The sequence below is a fragment of the Engraulis encrasicolus genome, chromosome 5, assembly GCF_034702125.1.
Source record: "Engraulis encrasicolus isolate BLACKSEA-1 chromosome 5, IST_EnEncr_1.0, whole genome shotgun sequence".
In the NCBI taxonomy this organism is placed as follows: domain Eukaryota; kingdom Metazoa; phylum Chordata; class Actinopteri; order Clupeiformes; family Engraulidae; genus Engraulis; species Engraulis encrasicolus.
Window position 1 is genome coordinate 18111945 of NC_085861.1, and position 23034 is coordinate 18134978.

The 23034-nt window shown below is 42.4% G+C and overlaps 2 protein-coding genes across 2 annotated transcripts in view; both read left to right on the forward strand.

Moving 5' to 3' along the window:
- ephb6 (eph receptor B6) overlaps positions 1–7470 on the forward strand; it is a 60331-nt gene extending 52861 nt beyond the window's left edge. The window contains exons 15-19 of the mRNA XM_063198794.1: positions 456–674; positions 1055–1204; positions 4209–4393; positions 5984–6139; positions 6364–7470. Of these exons, the coding sequence (XP_063054864.1) occupies positions 456–674; positions 1055–1204; positions 4209–4393; positions 5984–6139; positions 6364–6469 (816 nt within the window). The 3' untranslated portion in view covers positions 6470–7470. The remainder of the gene's footprint in view (positions 1–455; positions 675–1054; positions 1205–4208; positions 4394–5983; positions 6140–6363) is intronic.
- Positions 7471–11790: 4320 nt separating this feature from the next.
- trpv6 (transient receptor potential cation channel, subfamily V, member 6) lies at positions 11791–23032 on the forward strand. The gene is made up of 17 exons (XM_063198802.1): positions 11791–11893; positions 12213–12376; positions 12812–12909; positions 13151–13273; positions 13709–13849; positions 14348–14446; positions 14775–14950; positions 15295–15441; positions 16462–16541; positions 16716–16851; positions 16933–17019; positions 17392–17468; positions 18047–18212; positions 18776–18842; positions 19420–19688; positions 22135–22241; positions 22737–23032. The coding sequence occupies exons 2-17, from the start codon at positions 12246–12248 to the stop codon at positions 23017–23019; spliced, it is 2187 nt and encodes a 728-aa protein (XP_063054872.1). The 5' UTR covers positions 11791–11893; positions 12213–12245; the 3' UTR covers positions 23020–23032.
- The last annotated feature ends 2 nt before the right edge of the window (positions 23033–23034 follow it).

Genomic DNA, 23034 nt, shown 5'->3' on the forward strand with positions numbered 1-23034 from the left:
CAGTCACTCTCATAATACTGTATCATTAAAAAGTGTTTCCAAGTATTGTAGCAAAGTGCTCAGATGACCGACTGCAAGAGTACCTGAGATTGTTTATCTTTGCAGTGGATCTCCTTTTTTTTTAACTGCAGAAATCCCTCCAAACCCATCCACCTCTTTGTCTGCAGTCTCATTATATTGCACGTCTACCCTCATTAATTCTTCATCAACCTCCATCCATCTTAGTATTTTTCTCTGTCCTATCTTCTGTGAGTCTGACACACTAAATTGACGTTGGGTAGAAAAGACCAATTTACTAGCCAATTACTGAGTGTGTGTTTGACTGTTAACATGTCATCTATTAGCCATTTGGCCTGGTGGTGAAAATGTTAATTTAGGGCCCTGCTGGCACATAAACAGAATTGAATTGGATTGAGTTGAATGGGATCTGAAATTTCTCCCTTTCTCCCTTTCAGGAAAATGAGGATCAGTTCAGTGTGCTGCAGCTGGTTGGCATGTTGAGAGGGATCGGTGCGGGGATGCGCTACCTGTCCGAGAGAAACTTTGTGCACCGGGACCTCGCGGCACGCAATGTACTGGTCAACTCCAACCTGGTGTGCAAGGTGTCCGACTTCGGCCTGTCTCGCCTGATGAGGGGCATGGACCACAACATCCCCACATACACCGCTTCACTGGTGCGCTCTGGGAAAAATCATTATTTACGTATATTGCTGGACACTTTTTCCTTCTTGCTTTGTAAAGTTTATACATCAGCATTATACTGTACTTTCAGTGAGCCATAGTTCTCATTCATCTACAGTAGGAAATGTACAGTTGTATATGGTATAATTTCATAAAACATGGAGGAAGCATGCTTTTATATTGAGTGTATAATGTGGTGATTTCATATTGTTTTGCTCTCGTCATTCACTCACTCAGTGTTTATATTGACTTTTGTGTACCATGCTATTTTTATCAGCATCAGCAACAACAAAAACAACAACAACAACACATAACCTAGTACAACTTATGACAGTTTACTGTATATCATGAATTACTTTTCGTCTCATTGCAGGGAAGCAAGATTCCAGTCCGCTGGACAGCACCAGAGGCTTTCCAGCACCGGAAGTTCAGCTCGGCGAGTGACGTGTGGAGCTTCGGAGTGCTGATGTGGGAGGTCATGTCCTACGGGGAGAGACCTTACTGGGACATGAGCAACCAAGAGGTCAGACTCCGCTCTGACTATTGGGTTAACCCATATACAAAAAAAATCGTAATAATAATCATCATTTTGATACCGAAACAGTACTGCTGAACATTGTGTGGCAAAGAATGACCGTTTTTGTTTGTGACCTTGGATTAAGAAGTTGCGATCTAAGATGCTGCTTACACGTATCCAGATATTTTTAAATGTGGATTTTTTTCAATCTGTTTATGTGTAAATGCAACATGTGGATACAATTTTTTTAAAACTCCATTGTAACAGGTGTGTTTCAGCCCCCTAAATGGGATATTTTTAAAACTGGATTTTTTATATGTGTATTTTAAACGGAAGGCCAAAACCAATGCGTTTTCAAGAAAATCTTAACAACCTTTAATACGACATGTTATCACACAGTCCTAGTAGTGTGCTTAACACAGCTGCCCCTAGTAATAAGAAATATATGAAACCCACTAAATGATATACGTGTGGGCTTCTGCTTTTATGTGATAGCCTACATACTTGGACCATTTTTATTTTCCTCATCCACACTTGCTTAGGCAATGGATCACTTTATAAGTTACACATAGCCTCTCTTCTCTGTATGGGCACACTACAAACACTCATTATCAACGTTACAATCCCAAAGGCTGACCTCATCTGTTGAAAATGTAACCTTGGAAACGAGATGTGTCTGACAAACTTGAGCTGTTAAAACAGTCACTGGTTCATGCCCACAAAAACTCCAGCGGCTCTGTCCATAATGATCTCCTGAGTCATTGCTGTAACAGCCAAGCTGTTGACAAATATTTTAGAGCAGCGTTGCTTATGACAGCTCAGGAAAGAAAAACCAAGGGTGTAATCGGTTTAATTTCCTTAAACATTTATCTCAGGGAAACAACAATTCGAAAATATGACAATTCAAACACAAACTTCTAGAGGGAAGTAAGTGAGTAGAGCAAGGCAATTTTTATCACAATTTTTATTAAGTAGAGCCAGGCTCATTTTTATCACAATATAATACAGACAGGGTATGACATTGTATTGAAGTAACTGTTTCAACAATAGCAGTTAGGCCTATTAGGAAAACTCAGCCTTTGTAATCCATAGTGGTGGTAATGGCCCACAGTACAGACAGGCAAGAATTGTCATGGTTGGCCTATAACATTACCAAAATATGCTTGATGTTATCACGCTTCTCCGCTGGAGGAACAAACCTTGTGGTTTTTTTAGATTGAGCCAAGTCAGACTCATTCCATTGAAGGGACAAAACACAGCCATGATCTCTGTGGCCAGACAAAGAACTTTATAATCCATATAGGTTCCGCAGAAGGAGCTCAGTGGTTCACACTCCCAATACAAGACAGAACACAAAAAAGAAAATTATAATCAGGATCTTTGGTGTCTGATAAGAGCGTATGTTTGGTCTCTTTCATTGCATATAAATATTATATGACACAGTGATTACTAAGGTCAGCGGAGAAGAATTTACTGGTGATTCCAAAAGTCAAAACAAAGTGTGGAGAGGCAGCCTTTAGCTTCTTTGAAACCAGCATACAAATGACGTAAAAAAATGCACCCACTATTGATAGCTATAAATCAAGACTAAAGACAAAGCTGTTCTAAGATGTTATCCCCTATCTCATATATTTTATATACATTATTAATACATTATTATATATATTTTTATCTTATTTTATTATTATTATCATTTTACCTTGTGTTTTATCTTAATTTTTACATGTTCTTTTTTAATCATGCATTTTAAACATGCACTTGTTAAGCTTGTGAAGCACATTGAGTTAAACCTGTGTATGAAATGCGCTATACAAATAAACTTGCCTTGCCTTGCCTTGATTACACACATCGCATCAATACATCATGTTCCTATTTGAGCGTAAAGACAATTCTGTTGCCAGCTCCCATTCGCCAGGCAACACCTTTGCCGTTGCTTCCAGTCAGGCCACTAGCAAAATACATATTGTTTCTGAGCACCGGAAAAATCGGGATAAACTCCCATACTCTGAATAATATCTAAGACCTTTGACTTTGAGCTTTGAATCGGACCTCTGAGCCACAGTATGGCATGCATATATTCAGAGGCGTGCACAGGCATTTCGGGGCGCAGGTGCTCGAGGAGAGTCAGGGAGCATGTGGAACCTCCAGCCGCTGAAGAAGAAGAAGAAGAAGAAGAAGAAGAGGAAGAAGAAGAAGAAGAAGAAGAAGAAGAAGAAGAAGAAGAAGAAGAAGAAGAAGAAGAAGAAGAAGAAGAAGAAGAAGGAAAAAAAGAACAAGAAGAAGAAACTCCTGAATGATGTAACCAGAGAGTGTTAAGGGAATCTAAGAGCTATGATGTAACTCTGGAGTCATCCTAGCAAATGGTACTAATGAAATGTACTGTAGGCCTATGTGTCTTCACCAATATGGTCATTCCAGACCATTCATTTGTTTAAAAAATAAAATAAAAAGCCCTGCCGTGGCCTAACAGTAGAGCACTGGGTTACTACGCCGGCAACCTGGGTTCGATTCTGGCCTGGGTTATTTGCCGATCCTTCCCTGTCTCTCTCTCCCCACTTATATCTAGTCTCTCCTCCACTGTCCCATCAAAAATAAAAAGCCCTTAAAAAATAAAATAATAACACATAATAAATTAAATAAAATAAAATAAGAAGACTCTCATCACCCGCATTTCCAATTCTTCCAAATTCTCATATGTTTTGTTCTGCTGTCGTAGCCCCTTAAATGCATGCTGTACATCCAGTGGCATGCTGTAATAGTCATCGAAAAGTTAACTACCACAGTACTACAATACTATGACACATAACACGGGTCCTTTAGTAATGCACTACCGACTTGTTCATTGCCATTCTGGTAACAGGAAATGTATAACGCTGTAGCCTGGGAGTACTCATGCTGCCTTGCGCATTCTTTTCGAACTTGTGATTGAGTATGGCGTTTGCCGCCAGACAAATAACGCTGTGTCTTAACAGGTTAATGAGCATGTCCATTTCTGACCTCTCTGGTGCAGGTGATGAAGGCGGTGGTGGACCAGTATCGCCTCCCCGCCCCCCACAACTGCCCCCCTGCCGTCCACTCTCTCATGCTGCAGTGCTGGCAGTCCGACAGGCAGGACCGACCCGGGTTCGACTCCCTCCTCTCCTCCCTGGACAGGCTCATCCGACACCCGGCCTCACTCAAGGCAGAACACAGCCGGTGAGAGTCTACCAGCTACCGTTCACTTCTATTCGATTACTATTATATCTTAGTTGCATTGCAACTGCCATCAATGGTATTCGCAAGAATTTCAATAAAAGTTTCCATTCCATTCCATTTATTGGTAACACTTTATAATAATGTCTGCTCATAAAGACCTAGTAAATCTCTGCCTGCCTCACCGATTTGTCAAGATGGATGAAGGACCACCACCTACAGCTGAACCTGGCCAAGACAGAGCTCCTGGTGATCCCAGCTAAAGAGTCGCTCAGTCACAACATCAACCTCAAGATAGGCTCCACCATCGTGACCCCAAACAAAGTCGCCAAAAACCTTGGCGTCATGATTGATGATGAGCTGTCATGCTCCAAATACATCGACTCAGTCACCCGGACCTGTCGATTCCAGATGTCCAACGTACGGAATATCAGACCTGTGCTGACACAATATTCTACACAACGACTGGTGCAGGCCACTGTCCTGTCCCGCGTTGACTACTGCAACTCACTCATGACAGGCCTACCTGCTTGTGCGCTAAAACCTCTGCAGATGATCCAGAATGCGGCGGCACGGTTGATATTCAATCAACCCAAAAGGACCCATGTTACTCCTCTATTTATTGAGTTGCACTGGTTACCGATCACCGCCCGGATCAAGCACAAGGCATTGACCCTTGCCTACAAAACCATCACAGGAACTGCCCCAGCGTATCTGAAGGACCTACTAACGCCCTATGTTACTGGAAGAGAACTGCGCTCATCCAGCACAAGCCGTCTGGCTCTGCCATCCAGTCGCTCTAGGTACTCCCAGTCAAGATTGTTCTCCGTTGTGGTACCCAAGTGGTGGAACGGTCTCCCAGAGGCAGCAAGACTAAGCACATCTCTTGCAGCCTTCAAGAAACAACTGAAGACCTTCCTCTTTCGAGAGAATCTACTAGACTAATGCTTGAACTGGCCTTGCCCCAGGGCAGACTCCTGACATGATGTTTAGTTTAGTTAGTTTGTGTGTGTGTACTCGTTATTTACTCTTTGATTTATAAAAAAAAAAAAAAAAAAACTAACCCCTCTGCAACTGCACTTATTGTTCTGTATATCTCCTGTGCACATTGTATTTGCTTGTGATGTTGGCTTGAATATGTCCTCTTTTGAAAGTCGCTTTGGTTATAAAGCGTCTGCCAAATGCAATATAATGTAATGTAATGTAATGTAAATAATAAACTAATGATGAACAAAATATTCACAAATGTTATACTGTATTATTAATTACATTTTATTCATGCTTCATAAATAATACATAAGATTGTACAAACCTTTTAACTGAGTATTTTTATTCATTTACAAACAATTTGTAAATGTTTGATGAATATAAAATATTAACATAACATTTCCCAGTCATTTACAAACATTTGTAAATGTTTTGTTCATCATGTTCATTATTTACTAAGTGTTCTTAATGCTTTATTAACAGACATTATTATGAAGTGTTACCAATTTATTTCACTCAGACACCCTTATGATCTGATGCTGATATCCCAGGAATTCAATTCATCCATCACTTGTCTGGAAAAAAAAAATCTGTCTTTTTCTGCAGCCCAACTCAGCCCCTCCTGAGTCCTACACCCACAGACCTGTCGTCAGTAGCAACGGTCGGTGACTGGTTAACAGCGCTAAGGATGGACAGATACAAAGATGAGTTTGAGAGAGCACAGCTCACAAGTCTGGATAGAGTCAGCAGACTAACGATGGAGTAAGTCACTCAGGCATATAACCTGCTTTATAGCAATAGTTTATAATGCATTTCATTCCCCTTATTTCTTTCATATACTATGTCCCACTAAAGGATCATCAATAAATAATGAAATTCTTTGGTTTCATGGAGACATCTTTTTAACCCCCACACTCCCTCTTACACGCAATCTTTTAATTGTGAGAGGTCTTCTGCTAATGTATGCCTTTGTCTGTCGTTGACAGGGATGTCCAGGGTCTGGGTGTGAATCTGTTGGGTCATCAGCGAAAGATCGTGAGGGCCGCTCAGCAGCTAAGGACTCACCTGACACAGGGCCAGGTGGAGGTGTGAGAACCTGAACCTGCTTCCTGTTGGAAGCATTATTGCATTATGGGAGATGAAGTTCAAACCTGTCCAGAAGCAGGAAGCTGGTGCCTCAACGCTGAGGCGAGAAGGTAGTCTGAACTCTGAAGAAACAGTGCATTGTTAGGGATGTTTTTTATTTTATTTTATTCAACATTTCAATTGTCTTCTCCCCTCTAAAAATGACTAGGCGGTCTCACCTTTTGTCAAATAACACCTTGCTACCGATTTACACTACCTCCCCCTTTAAATTTTTGATATCACACATTCATCTTTGAATGGAAAAAAGAAGTGACCATGGTGTTGATCTAGGTGTTTTTTAATTAGAGGGGATGTTTTCATCACAAATAATTGCAAAGACAATCAAAGACCCTGCTACTGTTACAAATACTGTGAATATTATTTCCAACAACCTGCTTTGACAAAAAACATAAATTATATCAATGATATTTATATAACATCACAATGGCATACACATTCACCACATTATTATTAAACAAACACCCACTGAATCACCACCAGCATGTTTGTAAATTAGAACAGTGATGACCAAAACTTTGCACACAGTTACAGGTGCTTGGTGTTAAAAAAACGAAGCACAAAAATAAATGAGATATCTTTAATTTATTGTCCATCGCTATCAGCTAGACAACATCATACCTATAGTGACAAGCCGAAGAATAACACAACACAACCATGATGAAGGGGACACTAACAAAACACTGTGCCTTTGGAATCCATCGTTGGCTGTGATTACAATAGGTCAGCTTTTTTAACGTTCCACTTGGCCGATTGCAGCACACTCTTCCTTGTGTCCTGAGGTTGGAGCAGGAGCTGGAACGCATGTACAGTATATAAATATAGTCGAGATGTCCCAGAGAAGGTCGATTTCCATTGTTCTCAGTTGTGCACTGTGCTGCACCCACAGGTCCCTCAGCAGCAATGCAGGTATGTGGAGTACATCCTGCCTGTGTGTGTGTGTGTGTGTGTGTGTGTGTGTGTGTGTGTGTGTGTGTGTGTGTGTGTGTGTGTGTGTGTGTGTGTGTGTGTGTGTGTGTGTGTGTGTGTGTGTGTGTGTGTGTGCGTGTGTGACAGAGAGGCCACACTCACCATATCCCTTTATGTGAAGCACAAGAAATAACGTGAGCACTGTCGCAGTGACAAAAGTTGTACACAGGATGATTTAATATAATGTGTGATGTCTTTGCCAACTAAAATAAGAAAGGGGAAGTATTTTGTCTTTTGTGTATAATAATAATGGTGCGTGTGTGTGTGTGTGTGTGTGTGTGTGTTGTGTGTGTGTGTGTGTGTGTGTGTGTGTGTGTGTGTGTGTGTGTGTGTGTGTGTGTGTGTGTGTGTGTGTGTGTGTCTGTGTGTGTGTGTGTGTGTGTGTGTGTGTGTGTGTGTGTATGTGCGTATGTGCGTGCTTGGTTTGTATTAAAAGAGAACTCACTTGAAGTCGTGCTCTTATTTGTCTCAGTGTTTTATCACTATCCACTATTGTGAACATTTGTAAAATAAAACATAATTTAATTTAAAAAATATATGTCTCTTTTCAATGCGTCCTTCACCATCCACCACTGAACTTAAGTTAAACCACTCACGCACAGTGTATGCTGTTAGCCCCATTTCACCCATTTCTCTGCTTGGTGCCAGGGCCGTAACTACCATAGAGGACACAGAGGTCATGTCCTCTGTATTTGTTGTCGGAAATGTAAAATGTATCTGATGAAAATCGATCTATGATCAACAATGGTAAATTCTGTCTGTATACGGCACCCCATATTCCCATTTACTTACCTCAAACACAGCCCATATTTTTGAAATTATTAGTTGAAATGTTCCAACTACAGGTATAGACTATTATCAGGATATTGGCCTCGCAACAGTCAGTGCGCGAGTCATGGATACACATTGTAAGCCAAGTGTTCTCATCAAACACTATGGAGCGCATCCTCAAGGCAGTGAGTAATGAAAACGAACTCACAGTAAGAGTTGGACTGAAGAAATGTACAGTATTCAGTACAGTATTTGACATCGGTATTTGAAAATGTCTCGTTATGGCCCTGCGTGGTGCATTCCCTCTGACTCCGCAGCTCTGGGCTGGTGCAGAGACATTTTCATACTCCTTGTGCATGTACTGTACAGTACTGCACACCCAATTTCCCCCTTTCCCATAAAAATACCAGAGCTCAGCACTCCGCTGCAGGAATAATCTGTCTCACTGATCAGCCCATGTCAGCAGTACAACCGCGGCCGTATAGAACGCACAGAGCATTGGATTCTTATCAGTTATGAGGGCACATCAGTCTGGCACATGGAAGACATCAGGGCACCGACATTCTACTGTTCCTGTGTCAAGGCCACAGAACTCTCTCTAGCCCAGTGTTTCTCAACCTTTTTTGAAGAAACGCCCCCTGGACCTCATCGTAAGCCTCCCAACACCCCCTTGACCTCAGCATAAGCCTGCCAATGCCCCCCCTTAGTATTGAAAAATAAAATGGACTAACGCCCCCCAATGAGAGCTAAGCCCCGCCCCCACTCAGCCGTATCCTTCTCTAGGGCTCCCCAACACTGTAGCGCGCCCCCACCCCGAGAAACACTACTCTAGCCCAACACGTTGTATGATGTCGTATGTCCGTGACCTTTTTTTGGGGTATCACATCTCATAGTTTGATAGCTTTTTGGTTCATCCTGACAGCCTTGTGTTGAGGAAAATGTGTACATTCTTTACTGATGATGTATGGAGTAGTATGGAGTATTTTGAGTGCTGTCTGTTGAGTAGGGCAGGGGTGCATTTCTCGAAACCAAAGTTCCCAACTATATTAGCTACTTTGTCATTTGCAGTGCAATTTCCCATTGGAAACCCAAGTTGCTAACTGGCTATCTACGCTTTCGAGAAACGAACGGCAGATTAGGTAGGCCTGAACATTTCAGGTATATTGCCGCTATACATCCAAGTTATAAGTGGAGACAAAATATGTGGCACTACAAGAAATACCAGTGCTGATTCACCACTGTAGTGGTGTAATCAGATGTGTGTTTCTGAGAAAAGGAGGTGGATTACACAGAAGGAAACTAGGTGGCCCTAGGTGTGTGTGTGTGTGTGTGTGTGTGTGTGTGTGTGTGTGTGTGTGTGTGTGTGTGTGTGTGTGTGTGTGTGTGTGTGTGTGTGTGTGTGTGTGTGTGTGTGTGTGTGTGTGTGTGTGTGTGTGTGTGTGTGTGTGTGTGTGTGTGTGTGTGTGTGTGCGCGTGTGTGTTTTTACACATCGCCTGTATGTTGTGTATGCGTGTAAGGGAGAGGGAAAGACAAACAAACAAAAAACACTTACAATCAAAGAGGGCAAATGACTGTTATTGTTCCCATAATGACAACTTGTGTCACAATGCGGACCGCAAGCCGTTTTCTAGGTCCCCCGTAGCCTCCGAACAAAACAGCCCGCTGACCGATAACTTGAAAACAGTTATTAGAACAGAAAATACAATGTGTACACTCATCCAAACACTTCAGCTCAGATCATCTCACTGAGGCATCTCTAGACTACATTGATCCTTTCACAAGCCTGTCAGCCTATCACTGGCTTACTCATACAGTCCAAGACTGCTGAAATGCCTAGCAGAGCGGAGTTCTCATCTGCTATTTTCCCTTCAGATTTGCTCTGTAGCCAGAGAAAATGTGATATATTCAATGTCCTTGTGCATTTATGAAGTCCTGAAATACTTTAAGACAAAGTTCTCATCCAACATGAAGGGTAATTTACGGAACTGGTAGTAAAATTATACTTGCAGTTGCTTGCATCATTTTTTACAGTGAATCATTTTGGCTATGCATGCTGAAAAAAATGAAGACCAGAAAGAAGCTGTATTTCTGAAGCTAGGGAATGCATTCTCATGGGATAGTCCTATACTTGCCATGCCGAAAATGATTCAAGATATTGCAAAATTCGACACCAGTCTGCGGTGCATGTGAGCGACCTCTAAGTGACGGCTAAGGCATTTTAGCAATTTTATTCTAAAAGGAACAGCATGTCGGGGTTAGAACTCGAACCCTGGCGTCTGCTCGTGTGCTATATGGACAGATGATACAGCTCTGTATCTGCTTGGCGCGCATGAATGCTTTTTTAATGGATAGCTGCGGTGTGTGGACCTGTTCTGATTTAACCTCAGTTCCAGTGCTGAAATGCTATGGGACTGCCTAACTTCTGTAACTGGGATGCGGCTGTCAACAGGCTATCTTTTCAAAGCAATGTCTCCACCACCACTGGACCGGTAAACTTTCTAAAAATATTCTCATAGGTCATAGTTGGATAATGCGGTCCTCAATAAACAGCAAAGGTGTACTTTAAAGGGCTGCGCTCTAAGACCATGTCATTTAATGGTGTTTACTGAAAACAGAGTGAAAACCCATTAGGACAGAGGCTTTCCTCATAAACTGTACTTTGGGCCCTGCTCCATCCATCCATATTTCAATTTTACTTTTGCTTTGTTTTACTTTTGCTAGTTTAAAACACTAGTCTATATAGCCTATGCACAGGGGGCCCTGGTGACTCAGTCACACTTTACCCCTCTAAACGACACGTTCAGTTATGAGTGACTTTGTGTGAAGGTGTTTCAATTTTTACAAAACCATATAGGCATAATTGGTGTTAAGCCTATAGCCTGCATTTCCCCCTGCCAGTTAGCAACAGTGACAGTGCAAGACTGCACCTGGTCTTCACCTTCGGTGGACAGAACACATCATAAAGGTGTGCATTATTGGAGAGTGGTACCCGTACTGCTGCAGAATGAACACACACTTGTCAGCGTTTTAATAACTGGCCCCTGCTGATAATATCGGCATCAGTATCTTTCCAAAGTTTGCTGACACGGGTCGGCCCCTGTGACTGTGTCATAGTGGCTATGCAGGTGAAAGACACCGTGAACTCAACCTGAGCCTCGGATAATGGATTACACACTAAGTAAAATTATTATGAGTTTTAAATAAATACATTTATTTTTAATAAGATAAATGAATGTGGATGTCACTAGTCAGACAAACTTTTATTTAGCCGACATGCCACATAGTAGGTTCTAGGAGTCACAATACCTTTAATGACCTAGCATGTAGGCTTCTAAATACCTGTGTCTTCTCTATTTCTCTCTCTCTGCCTTGCCCACTACCTGTCCCACTTGACCTCCTGAGCTTTGCAGCCTATTGCACACCCTCCTTGTTCCTTTTCCTCCTCCCTCCTTTCTTTCCTGTGCCACCTGAGGACCTGTATAAAAATCACACCTGAGTCACTGACCTTCACTAACTCTGACCACAATGCCCAGTGAGTATGTTCTCTTTTAAGGCCAACAATTGGCTGTAGCCTACGGATCATTTCATTTGGATATATTCCAGTGAGGTGTGGGGACAGGTAAATCCATTTGGTAAGTAAAATGAATATCAAACTCTCAAAATTACACTTGTTGATTTTGCCACCAATGTACCAGTCTGCACTTTCACATAAACTAATGTGTTTTTATTGTTCTCATCACAAAAAATGCAGTGTTAGCTCCAACAGAGTATTCTGGGACCAAATGCAGAAGGTGTTATATTGACTCGTTAAGTGTTGAATTAAAACAGTATTTTTCTTTACTGTTTACGTAATTTTTAAACAGATTTCTGAAAGCAAGTTGAGTGTTGATGTAATTCTCTCTCCTCAACCCTCCCCCTTTCTCTGCTTCTCTTGACCCCTTGTGTTGGCAGTCTTAGTAGTTTTTTCCTCCTCCACCCGAGGCCATGTCTCCGGCCTTGGCCCGCTCCGCTCCGGCGGAGATCAACCACTGGTGGAGCCACCTGAGGTTTCGCCTCCAGAACAAGAAAGGCTGGAATGAGATGCTCGACGAGACGTTTCTCCTGCAAGCTCAACAGTGGGTCATATACTGTGTTAAATTATTTAAAGATCAAGTGTGTAATGTTAGCAGTGTTTTTTTACAAACATTATGCTGCCCATTCACAAATGATTCTCACATTTGTTAGTAAATAAACAAGTATTTTCTTGTCTGCTCAGGGTAGGTTTTGCCTATATCTGTTATTTCCAAAATGGTGTTTTTCACCTATTCATGCTAGAAATGTGTAAATGTCAAAGCCACAAGGAATACTTTAAAATTGATAGTGGTACTAAATGTTCATGAAAAAGATATTTGTGAACAGGCAACTTAAAATCCCCTGCCCACATTAACTCTACTGTCTGTTTGAAAACATTAATTGCATGAACTAAATCCAAGTAGGGTTTTTTTTTTTTACCTTTTTTCATACGAAATATTAAAGTCTGATGCAAAACTATCTTTTGTTCTGCTTTTTAGGATAAACACTATTCCCCTGTTCTTTGCTGTAAAGGAGAATAATGTTGGGTGCATCAAGAAACTCCTGAGCTGTGCTTCAACAAACGTATTTGAAAGAGGTGTGGTATTGACCAGACAGGTTTTATTCATGACAGTCTCATTTGCTCTCTCATAACACTGCACTGAAACCACAACATTTCTATATGATTTTTTCTATATGATTTCCCCTATGTGTGTGTGTGTGTGTGTGTGTGTGTGTGTGTGTGTGTGTGTGTGTGTGTGTGTGTGTGTGTGTGTGTGTGTGTGTGTGTGTGTGTGTGTGTGTGTGTGTGTGTGTGTGTGTGTGTGTGTGTGTGTCAGGTGCCCTGGGTGAGACTGCGCTACATGTCGCTGCCCTTAGTGATAACCTGGATGCAGCTGTAGCACTAATGGATGTAGTTCCAGAACTCATCAATGAGCCGATGAACTCCGACCTTTATCAAGGTATTATAACACCCCCCCCCCACACACACACACACACACACACACACCCATTCTCTCTCTCTCTCTCTCTCTCTCTCTCTCTCTCTCTCTCTCTCTCTCTCTCTCTCTCTCTCTCTCTCTCTCTCTCTCTCTCTCTTTCTCTCACCTACACACACACACACACACACACACACACACACACACACACACACACACACACACACACACACACACACACACACACACACACACACACACACACACACACACACACACACACACATAATATCTCTGCAGTCTGTCTGCACACTCAAACAAACAATACAAACATATCCTTAATTATTGTTTGAAGATATGTATTTATTTCGTCTAAACATTACACATTAGCTCTCATCAAACAGATTTTCACACCTTCTTGTAAAAATATTTGCATATTTCCCTTATGGATGTGACCAGGTATGACGGCTCTTCACATCGCCGTGGTGAACCAGAATGTGAATCTGGTGCGAGAGCTGATCAGACGCGGAGGCGACGTGGCCACACCGCGCGTCACGGGAATGTACTTCCGAAAGAGACGAGGTGGTCTCTTATATTTCGGTGAGTGAAGGACTGTTCTGACATGTACATGTGTGTATCATGAGTGGATATGAACTTTGCAAAATCCAGAATTTCACTAGCTATTGACAAATGAATCATTATATTATTCACCAGCTACTCAGAAATGCTTTAAGAGGATGTGCATGCAGGCAGGGCAGTTGACAGCTTTGGCTGGGCCAGGGACAAAGTCATCTGAAAGGGCCCCATCCGATACAAACAATGTATTGAGGACCCATTTCTGGGCCCCCTGTCTGCCTGGGCCCGGGCACACAAGTGTGTTTGTTTGTGATTGCGCTTGTATGTGTATCTATTTATTTGTGTGCATCTATCATGTACATACCTACAGTTTGTGTGTGGATTTGCATGACTGTGAATCTCCATTTACTGCTAAGTGTAAATAAACAATTGCATTCCACCTGAAACTCTTCAGAAAGCTGACCAGGCAGTTCTACCAGAACAGGTTTCATTGATGAGGTCTGTTTTCTCTCTTTCTTACAGGGGAGCACATCCTGGCTTTTGCCTGCTGCGTGGGCAACGACGAGATCATCAATATGTTAATTAACAATGGTGCAAACATCCGCGCCCAGGATAGTCTCGGTAGAACACATTTCCATTCTTAAGTTTACTGTCCATTTTCAACACGTCTTGTTAATTACAAATTCTTGATTAAGAGTAACTTGCTAATATATCATTTCATTTGTCATATAACACTTAACATTAAGCCCTTACTCTTCCGTGTGGTGCTGTTCAAGTATCCAGTATATACTCCTGTGTTCGTATAAATAGCCAATTTTGTTACACATTGTTTGTACTTATTTTAACTGGACCTGTAAAATATAGTGTCAACATATCATATAATTAAATTAATAGTATATTTCTCATCATATAGTCCTTATTTGTCCGCAAAACGGATGGTATTTTCCAGGTAATACCATCTTACACCTCCTGGTCTTGCAGCCCAACAGGACTATCGCCTGCCAGGTGGTGGACCTTCTCTTGTCCCGTGATGCAGAGACAGACCCCTCGCTCCCTCTGGACATGGTCCCCAACTATCGCGGGGTCACGCCCTTCAAACTCGCCGCCAAGGAAGGCAACACAGTGGTTAGTGGTTTCCAAATGTGGCACAAATATTGTGACACATACAGTACCACAAAACCCATGCACAAAAATAACTTGCAGAGAGTATTGTCAGCAAAAAATTGAAATAGAATACAATAGATTAAAATACAATAGAATAGAATAGAATAGAATAGAATACAATACAATACAATACAATACAATACAATACAATACAATACAATACGAATAGAACAGCATTGTGGTTAGTACATACAGTATGTACAGTATGTTCATGAGCGATACTATTGGAATGTAATCTTCATTTTTTCCTTTTATGATATAATGTGTTTAATGTTATAAAAAAAAATCTTCTTTCCCCTGTTCAGGCATTTCAGCATCTTGTGAACCGCAGAAGGATTGTGCAGTGGAACCTAGGACCCTTGTCGTCTAACCTTTATGACCTTACAGAGATCGACTCTTCGGCAGATGACGTGTCCGTCCTGGAACTAATAGTAGGCAGCCAAAAGAGAGAGGTAGGAGCCATTTGCAGCACCAGTCCGACCCCAAGAGACCGGACATTACTGTAGATTTAAATGTAATTGTGTAGAGCACGAGTGGGGATTAGAGCCTCTGTGTCAAGGGCCATTTGTAGCCATTGAAGCCATTTTATTCGGCCCCGACATACTTTTAATGTTATGCAGCTTCATATGAAATATGACATATTTTGTAAAGGAATTCCATTTGCAATACAATTAAGGAGCAAGGCACGGGCCTCAGCTCAGAGGACCTAGAGAAGGTGGGGTCTGTTGTAAAGGTGGCTGCCTTCAATATAGGCCTAAAGTGCCGGGGGGAATCCTGGGGTGGATTTCTCGAAACCATAGTTGCTAACCATGTTAGCTACTTTGTTGTTTGCAATGCGATTTGCCATTGGCAACTACCCAAGTTGCTAACTGGCTAACAGCTAGACTTTCGAGAAACGCACCCCTGGTTTGTGTTCATAGTACGGCCCTGGAGGACTTTAACGGCACTTGGAGCAATTTGAAGTGGCCCTTCCAATGAAAAAGGTTCCCCAACCCTGGTGTAGAGTGAATGCAGAGGGGCAGTATGAAGCTGGTTTGGGATCAGGTGTTTACAGGTTTAAATCCAACCCAAACTAGTAAGAAAAAAATGACTGAAGTGCTCTCAAGCTAGGCACCTTAACCCTACATTGCTCCAGAGACCGTAACCAATAGAAAGTACCTAAATAGCTCTGGTAAATGAAGGATGAATCACCGCACACTGGTATCTTTGCTGGTAGTTTAATTGGTGAACAATTTTGAATTTAGTTAATCAAATAAACTACCAGCAAAGATACCAGTGTGCGGTGATTCATCCTTCATTTACTTGGATTACTCTTACTGCACATCACCAGCACCTGGACAGTGGTTGTGCACAGGGACGTTACTTTGAGTACCTAAATAGCTCTGTTATTGCTCTGGTCGTGAGTTGCATCAAAACCTTTCGCTAAGTGTAATGTAATGTGATGTGCTTTTTCTATCCTTTGCCATTTGTAGGCTAGAAGAATTTTAGAGGTCACCCCCGTCCGGCAACTGGTCAGTCTGAAATGGAATCTCTATGGGAAACATTACTTCAGGTACAAATATTGTAATCACCACAAACAGCTTTCATTTACCTAGCCAGGTATTTAAATGTGTTTGGGAACTAATGAGTAATATGAGTAAATAGATAAATGTATGTATTTATATTTATTCTTCATTTAAAACTATAAATGTCTGACCATTTTGTTCTGCTGTCATTCTCCTTCAAGGTTGTTGCTGCTGTTTTATCTGCTGTACATAGGAACCTTCACACTTTGCTGTGTGCATCGCCCTCTAAAGGACATTCCAGAGAACTACACCCTAGAGGAAAATGATAAAACTGTGAAAATTCAAAAGACCCTGAAGGTAATAAACATTACTTTAGTTCATCAGTTTGATTGTTTGTTTCATTTTTATTATATCCGTAATCATGTTTTTATTCCTTAGGAGAGTTATGTCACCTACAATGACCGCCTGCGTTTAGTTGGAGAGATCATCAGTGTTCTGGGGGCACTTCTCATGCTCTTTCTTGAGGTAGGCTTGGGTGTTATCAGGGCTGCACTGGCCATCTGGTATAGCTGCCATTTCCCGGTGGGCCCCGCACCCTCGTGGACCCCTATTTTCAGAAATGTTAAATATTTTTACATTTCTGAAAATAGATGCCAACAAGGGTGCGGGGCCCACCGGTGAGTCAGTTCTGTGCCGCTAATTATGAGTGGCCCCATTAAGCCAAAAGTGCCCGGGCCCCATTTCTCCCCCAGTACAGCCCTGGGTGATATGGAATGTTAAAATGTAATTATATTTCAAAAGTTTATGTGCTGTGTGCCATAATTTAAACAAGTGTCATGACATGAGTTGAGATTGTAAATCATGGAATGACTTCTATTTTGGAATCCGTGTGTGCAGATTCCAGACATGCTCCGAGTTGGAGCGAAGCGCTACTTCGGCCAGACAGCACTTGGTGGGCCTTTCCATGTCATTCTGTAAGTTGCTACTGATAACAATGTGAAAGATGCATGGTGTATACATTGTCCTATTCCATTAACGGGCCTTTTATTTTAGGCTACCACAATTGTCGATCCTGTGTTCAATGAATTTTGAAAGTTAAAAGTTTTTCTTACATGTAAAAACTTTTTTTCAGAAAAAGTTTTTCTGAAAAACTTTTTCTTCTAAAATAGAGGACTTCCCTGAATAGTTAAAGGAGCACAAGGTACAGTGGGATGACCCATCGTTCACTCACTAATGACTTGCATAAGCATCGGCAGACTCAGGGGACCGTGATTAATTAAACTTTTAATCCTACCTGGAGCCCCTTTAATCTGTTAGATCAGCTGATTGAGACTTAGATTAAATTTGTGTCAGGATTTTTATTTTCTGAACACCGTTTGACAACCTTGGCCATTTTGCAACTCAACAGCTGTGTCAACATGCCTTTGTTTGTTGCCATAATGTCAAAACTTTGAGCATCAAATTTAAAGCTATTCTAGTGCATACATGCAAGGTCCCATATGTTACATTTTTAAATGTTTATTTTTTTGCCGGTGGTGTTGTGTTGTGTCAGGATCGTGTACGCCGCCCTGGTGGTGATCTTGTGTGTACTGCGGGCCACAGAGACTCCTGGTGAGTCTGTGCTCATGGCTATCTGCCTTGTGCTGGGCTGGTCCAACGTCATGTTCTTCGCTCGCGGCTTCCAGATGCTGGGCCCGTACGTCATCATGATACAGAAGGTAGGACGCACAAGACACACAGACCGACAGTATGCAACCAGGGGCGAAGCAGAAACTTGTGGGCCCTATGTGCAATCAGCTCCAAAGAACCAGCCATATATCTACATACAGTACATCAGACTGTGTGTGGGCACCCTATACTGTATACAGTATATGGAGCCCTGGTAACTCAGTCACAATTTACCCGCCTGTACGACACCCCTGTATGCAACAGCAATGCTAATTTAACTCTGAAATTAACTCCTACTCTTTTGTCTGTATAAAAGTGTAATTCCTTTACTCTTAGGGTCAACATTTCAGTTGAAATTACATTATATGTTTATGCTGAGAAATTGACACCCCATTTTTATTATGCCGTATATACTGTGTATGTGTAAGGAAAAACTTCATCATCTGTTTTTTACTGTACCCATGACCTCTTGCCTCCACTTCTGTGGTCGCATGTGCCAGACAGACGCATGTTTGTGTTTCTGATGGTGGCAGAGGAACATATAGCCGCGTGTTCTTGAGCTATAAGCATCTCAGCACTCACTTCCTGTGGTTTTCTGCTTCTCTTTTTAAAGATCATATTCGGGGACTTGACCAAGTTCATGTGGCTGACTTTCATTGTGCTGATAGGGTTTTCCACAGGTGAGTAATGTTGACAACTCTATTTTTATTATACATTACATATAGTAACTATGATTCACTGTGTTCGCATATGGACAATCTATGATCTGCAAATAGGCAGCGGATTTAGCTACATCTAGAACAATACTGTGGATAGTTACACTATTGCACTACTACATTTAGCAGGCAATTTTATCCAAAGCATCTCCATCATCATCATTTTTAAGAGACTATAGTAGGCTACTGTTTCTCAACAGGGACAGTACAGTCCCCCAGAGGGCGTTGGGGAGCTCTAGGGGGGTGTTGAGAAGGAGAGGGGGAAGTGCTTAGATGTAAATGGGAAACATTAGTCCATTTAATTGTACTAATACTAAGTGATGGCAGGCTTATGATGAGGTCAAGGGGGCGTTGGGAGGCTTAGAATGAGGTCCAGTTGGCGTATGTTCAAAAAAGGTTGAGAACCACTTGACTATAATAACCATAGTAACACTGCCCAGTGTAATCCTCCCTTTGGAGGAACTTGAAAGTAAAACAAAACGATTCCGTAATAATTCTGTAATAATAACGCCATGCTCCTCCACTTGCCTCCTCCCTCCAGCACTATGGATGGTGTACATGACCCAGGAGGAGCTGTCCCTGCCCTCCTACACCTCCTTCCCCATCACCCTCTTCTCCCAGTTCGAGCTGAGCGTGGGCCTGATCGATCTGCCGGTGGACCACGAGCTGAAGACGCCGGCCATCGTGCACGTGCTGCACTGCTGCTTCTCCGTGGTCTCCTACATCCTGCTCCTCAACCTGCTCATCGCCATGATGAGCGACACACACTGGCGCGTGGCCCAGGAGAGGGACGAGCTCTGGAGAACGCAGGTCAGGCTAATAATGATAATAATAATAATAGTACTGTACATTATTGTTATCATTAAAATAATTATTGTCATTGATGATGATGAGCGACACACACTGGCACATGGCCCAGGAGAGGGACGAGCTCTGGAGAACGCAGGTCAGGCTAATAATGATAATAATAATAATAGTACTGCACATTATTGTTATCATTAAAATAATTATTGTCATTGATGATGATGAGCGACACACACTGGCACATGGCCCAGGAGAGGGACGAGCTATGGAGGACGCAAGTCAGGCTATTATTATTATTATTATTAATAATAATAATGATCATAATAATATACTGCTATATATAATTATTATCATTGATGATGATGAGCGACACACACTGGCGCGTGGCCCAGGAGAGGGACGAGCTCTGGAGAACGCAGGTCAGGCTAATAATAATAATAATAATAATATAGCTGCAAGCAGCAATGCGGGGCCAAGCAGTAAACTTGCCAAAGTCGCCACGGCAACAGAAGGAACTGCAGCGCCCCCTTTGGCCCAAATCTCACCAATGTTGGGGTGCATTCCTTGGAGGGGAAAATGGGGAGAGAGACGGGGAGGGTCGGTAAAGGACCTGGGCTGGGAATCAAACCCGGGTGGGCCTGTGCTGCCCTTGATTTATATTGAGTAACACATTTCTATTTCCTCTCAAATTAGTCTATAAAATATCAGCAAGTAATTTCTATACTTGAGAGGCTTGCTTTTAGCACAGCAATTATAATATTCTGTGATCATTCTATTAGGTAACATTGTTTATATGACATACAATATTATGGAAAAGAATCAGGAGCCTACTGAAAATAGATATGTCCTTGAAATCCTAAACATAAGAATCCTATAGGCTGCAATGCAATGTTGCCCAGCCTTTTGAGACTGTTCTGAGGAATTGGTCTACATAGAAGTAATGTGTGTGTGTGTGTGTGTGTGTGTGTGTGTGTGTGTGTGTGTGTGTGTGTGTGTGTGTGTGTGTGTGTGAAAGACAGAGGAGCCGAGAGAACAACAATGGTCTCTCTCTCTCTCTCTCTCCCTCCCTCCTTCCCTCTTTCTCCCTCTCCCCCTCCCTCTCCCTCTCCCTCTGTCTGTGTGTGTGGGGTGGGGGGGTATGTGCAAGGGCTGGGGCAGTGGGGCTTTAGTTGACACTAGAGCAATAGCAGAACTACGCACACACCTAAGCTCTCGTCTCTTGTGTGTCCAGAGACCCCCTGCCGAGAATGGTGTCAGTGAACGTGCGCAGGTGCCGTTGGCAAAGGGGACAGAGACATGAGAAAAATCCCTCCATTCTTTCCACAATTTTGAATGGCTGCTGTGAGCTGATAGTTTTCTCAATCGTTACGAAAATCCATACCTGGGTGCAACATAGTGTGAAGATGACCTGTGTACCAATATTTTGAAAATTGGGAGTACGGTTCAAAAGCTACAGGCAAAAATGTAGCTAAAATTTTGACCTGCTGGTGGCGCTACAGAGTTTGAGCTGGGGATCTGATTTTTGTGGTAGGTCATGGGATGGACTACTATGTGTGTACAAAATCCCAGCCTAATTCGACAAACGGTTGCTGAGATATGACCTCACTTCCTGTTTTGCCACTTTTACGACAATTTTGATTGGCTGTCACGGCTAAACGATAAAAGATATCCAATATTCATTGAGACCCCATGTGTAGCTCAGTCCAGAGATACTATATACCGAGTTTCGGACGAATTGGTCAAAAATTGCGGAAAAAATAGCATTTTTATTAAATTTTACAAAATTCTAATTTGCGGGAAAACTATACACGCAGGGTACAATATCATCACTAGTTATCGGATTTGTCCTGGGCCAAGGATTCCAGAGATAGTTTTTGAAAATTGGACCAGCGGTTCAAATGTTACAAGCAGAAATGTACCTGCAACTTTGACCTGCTGGTGGCGCTAGAGCGTTGGGGCTGGGGACCTATAAATCGCTGCGGGTAATGTTGATGCTGCCTCGAATATGTGCCAATTTTCATAACTTTCCTATGTACGGTTCTATGGGCTGCCATAGACTTGCAGAGGGAGAAGAATTTTGACTGGAGTCAATGAGGGAACTAAAACACTAGGGGCCTTCGCCAGCTTCGCTGCTTGGCCCCTAATAATAATAATAATAATAATAATAATCAATGATAATTATCATTGATGACACCAAGAGGGAACCCACAAATCTCTTGTATAAAAAGGTTAAGGACTCACTCTGACTGAACTTCTCTAAGCTCTCATTAAAAGATGTACTGGAAGTATGCCATCTCTCTCTCTCTCTCTCTCTCTCTCTCTCTCTCTCTCTCTCTCTCTCTCTCTCTCTCACACACACACACACACAAGCCATGTGCGTACAGTGACGTGTTTTACTGGGTGCTCCAGAGTGAACCTGTTCTAAGTGATATTTGCTTGTGCTTTCCCCCAGGTGGTTGCCACCACCTTGATGTTGGAGCGGAGGCTGCCTCAGTGGCTTTGGCCTCGCCTCGGGGTCAACGGGCTCCTGTACGGCCTGGGGGAGCGATGGTTCCTGAGGTAAGGAGCGGATCCATGTATCACTGCATTTGTCTCACCCAGAGTGTCTGTGGAGGTTGTCATTCATCAAGGTTATGTCAAAGAGACTAGAGTAGAGTAAGATGATTCAAGCCTGTGCATTTCCTGGATCCATGTGATGGCCCCTGTAGGAGACCTTCAGTTAGGAGACCTTTGGAGGCTTTGGGTTGAGAATAAATAGAGTTCCCTTGGCACTGTAGATGGTGGTCTTGCACATCTTATGCAAGCCGTCAACAAATGCCACAGCGAGAGAAGAAGAAAAAGGGGACAACGCCCCCTTAGGAGATCGAACTTGTGCACAATCCTTTGCGTTGGGTTAACTAGATTTACTCTAGTTAGAAAATCTTTGGTTATGTCTCTCTGGTTATACTTTGTGATTCTTCCTCACACAGTAATAGTTTGAGTATGTTAACACATATCCATACCTAATGTGCTCATAAAAGAAAAAAAAGTCTTCATTGTGCACCTTTTTTTTAGGGTGGAGGATCGCAATGACCCTATGGTTCACAAGATCCGTCGATACATTGGTGCCTTCGCAAAAGATGACGACCAAGCCAAGGATAAGCAGGAGCCACAGAAGACTGACACCTCTGCGGACGAATTGCCTGGAGAGGCCCCTGCCAAGGTCATAATGAGAGGCGGGGCTAACCTCAACAGGAGGTCGCTATGGGCATGGCAGAAGATTCGACAGAGCACTTTGTTTTTTGACACAGAGAAGGACAGCCATTATGATGACGGACAAGAAGTTCAATATGTCTGACACCAAGTCACGTCT